We start from the raw sequence: 3,133 nt of genomic DNA on the forward strand, positions 1-3,133 counted from the left end.
ATAATATATCTTGCACACTTAGGCAGTATTATATATAGTATATAATTTTAAATGAATAACCATTGGGATATAAATACTGAACTGAAGTGCTTTTCTTTAATATTTTGTAATTACTTTATTTATTTTACTTTGCTCTTATTTTCATTGCAACACTTATTGTATCGGTCATTTTTTTACAGTAGAGCATTTCAACTCTTTTTCCCCGAACACTGAAAATAACACTGATATGCTGACACTTAATTCTTGGTGCAAGTGAGGTGTCCAAAATGATGAAAGGCATTGCAGTTATGATAGTCCTATCAGGTCAGTGTTATTTTTTTTTTGTATAAATCTCTAAACTCCACATGTATTTTGGTGTGAATCCATGTCTGGGAGGGACAGCATTTAAAAATTAAATAAAAAAAAATTATAATGTAATGTGTAATGTGTAAACTGTATATGTGAATTGAAAATGCTGATGAATTAATCAGCCTCTGTTTTGACATATGTCAAATACTGTATGAAGTGTGCTGTAAAATATCTTTATTGTTAACACAGGACTGTGTTTCCTACCTGCATGTTTACCTCACATCTATCACCTTGTTAAAATTCCAATGAACTGGATTCAAGCTCAAAATTACTGCAGGAAGACATACACTGACCTGGCGACTGTACATAATGCGCAGGACCTTGCCGCACTCAGTGAAGTCATAGGATCTTCAGATTATGTATGGTTTGGACTTCAACCTGACACAGAAGCATGGGAATGGTCTCTGGAGAACCATGATCACTTTGATGAAGGAGAGGCTGACTTCACGATGTGGAATAATGGGGAACCCAGTTATCAAATAAGCAGTTACATGGCTTGTGTGGCAATGCTTCAAAATGGGAACTGGGATGACCAGTTGTGTGGAAACCTGTTACCATTCTACTGCTACAACAAAAGTAATGAAAACCAAACTATGAGTGTTATTATTATTACTATCAATTATTCCCTTTAAGGCTGTGTTTGAAGCTGTAAAAGAAATCGTTGCTGAACTTCTTTGGCCATTTTATATGTTATCAATGATCCAAACAAAAAGTAACCTTAAAAGTTTCTTAGAGCTCATAAATGTGTCTCTTTTCACATCTTCAAAGGAAGGGCCTAAAATACAAAGAAAAGATGAAAAGAAGGGAAAATGCACATGGTATTCATTTTCAGAATCACCATAAGCGATTCTATTTGTAACAGAGCCAGATCATTTGAAATTATATTTTAACTCTGCTGTAGTCCTGGTTTAAATGACACATAAATAATTGCAGTTTTACACCATGCTGAGAAATTACAACATGGTTTCTATTACTTGTTTGAATATTTGTAATGACTTTGGAGTAAAACAAAATGTTTTCAGACACATCAAGTTTCATCTTTGTGGGTGTGAGTAAGTCCTGGAGGGATGCTCAAAGCTACTGCAGGGACCACTACACTGACCTGGCCAGTGTGAGGAACCAATCTGAGAGTCAACAGCTGAAGGCAATTGCAACTTCCACTGCTTGGATCGGTCTTTACAGAAACTCCTGGAAGTGGTCAGATGGGAGCACACTTTCATTTACCAACTGGTTTCCCAATGCACCGTCCACGTTAGTGACAGCTTCTTGTGGTGCTTCATCATCTGTGAACTGGATCAACTCTAATTGTATAAATACCCGTAACTTTGCCTGTTTCACTGGTGAGTTCTCCTCTCAGTTTTTAAAAGCAATCTAATGTTCACAGAACTCGTTAATCCTTAATTGATACAATTCAGTTCTAATTTGTTTTGCTAATGAAACAGCTGTGTCTGTGAGGAAGGTGTTGAAAGTGCAGCTGAAGACAACTAACACTGCTGTGGATATGGAGGGACTAAAAGAGAACGTCTTGGAAAAGGTAAATATATCTGAGTGTGAACCAAAACTTCACCATTATAATAAAAAATGCTACATCTAGTTCTGTTATTTCTATTTCTGTTTATTTCTATTACATTTCTGCCAATATTTACAGCTATGGTTGACTAAAGTGAGGTGTTTGTGTTTCACAGTTCAGTCAGAGATTAAATGAGCACAGCCCGAATGAAGAATTCAAGCAAAGATGGTTGAAGGAGCCTGATGGGAAGACCTTCAACAAGGACGACGAGAAAGAATTAGACAAGAGTTCTGGTCAGGATCAGCAGCAGACCGTATGCAACCAAGTCTGACAGCGAGCCTAGATAAAGGCAATGGTTGAATTTTTTTCATGAGCTACACTTCACTGTTTAACATTTTAATTAAACAGGACTATAATTTCACTTTGTGCTCTAATGGGTACTTGACTGTTTGTTTAAATTTGGCCTCTGGAACAGGTGAAATATCATTCATAGTCTGATAGGTTCTGCTCAGCTGTACACAAATCCTTTTTTTGTATAGCTTGACAGCTGTGTCTTAAGAAACTTCATAGTTCATAGTTTCATAATACATTTGCTTACCTGTGTGTGTGCCTCACATGTATATCCTGCGAGTTTTAATCAATGCCACATCTTTGTTAACATATTGTGTGTAAGCTGGTATATTTTTCTCTGCTGTGCTGACCAATTTAGTTCAATTTTGGCTGTTTGTCGTTGTCTGTTCAGTGTAGCAGGTTCTGCAATTGCTTCAAGGGTGACATCATATCAGTCAAAGTCAAAGTCAAAGTCAACTTTATTGTCAATTCTGCCACATGTACAGGACATACAGAGAATAGAAACTACGTTACTCTCAATCCCTAGATAAAATAGCAAATGAACATTTAAATATAAGAGTGATTAAAAATGTCCAATGCTCCACAAAGTGACTGGTAACTGGTGCAGGCCAGTGAGTGAGTCAGAGAGTGTGTGTGTGTGTGTGTGTGACAGAGTTCAGTGAGACCGTGGAGGAGAGAGGGGAGAGGGGGCAGAATCGGGAGGGAGTTAAGCTTCCTGACAGCCTGATGGATGAAGCTGTCCTTCAGTCTGCTGGTCCTGGCCTGGAGACTCCGCAGTCTCCTCCCCTGACGGCAGCAGCTTGAAGAAGCTTTGCATTGGGTGCGTGGGATCAGCCGCTATGCAAAGGGCTTTTTTAGTGAGACGGGTGCTGTAAATGTCCTGGAGGGAGGGGAGAGAGACACCAATGATCCTCTCTGCAGCCT

General features: G+C 38.5%; 1 protein-coding gene across 1 annotated transcript; it reads left to right on the plus strand.

The window, feature by feature from the left end:
* Window positions 1-51: 51 nt before the first annotated feature.
* Window positions 52-2,653, plus strand: LOC102313250 (macrophage mannose receptor 1). The gene is made up of 4 exons (XM_014329989.2): window positions 52-924; window positions 1,371-1,688; window positions 1,791-1,882; window positions 2,034-2,653. Exons 1-4 carry the CDS (start codon window positions 594-596, stop codon window positions 2,187-2,189), a joined length of 897 nt encoding a protein of 298 aa, XP_014185475.1. The 5' UTR covers window positions 52-593; the 3' UTR covers window positions 2,190-2,653.
* Window positions 2,654-3,133: the final 480 nt, after the last annotated feature.

This window comes from Haplochromis burtoni, unplaced genomic scaffold, assembly GCF_018398535.1.
Source record: "Haplochromis burtoni strain Fernald_Lab_line unplaced genomic scaffold, NCSU_Asbu1 Contig_662, whole genome shotgun sequence".
In the NCBI taxonomy this organism is placed as follows: domain Eukaryota; kingdom Metazoa; phylum Chordata; class Actinopteri; order Cichliformes; family Cichlidae; genus Haplochromis; species Haplochromis burtoni.

Excerpts from the sequence above, each read along its gene's own strand:
- LOC102313250 (XM_014329989.2), top strand. The coding sequence starts at position 594 with ATGAACTGGATTCAAGCTCAAAATTACTGCAGGAAGACATACACTGAC. Across the intron at positions 1,689-1,790 it reads TAACTTTGCCTGTTTCACTG|CTGTGTCTGTGAGGAAGGTG; the intron begins GTGAGTTCTCCT and ends CTAATGAAACAG. Across the intron at positions 1,883-2,033 it reads AAGAGAACGTCTTGGAAAAG|TTCAGTCAGAGATTAAATGA; the intron begins GTAAATATATCT and ends TGTGTTTCACAG.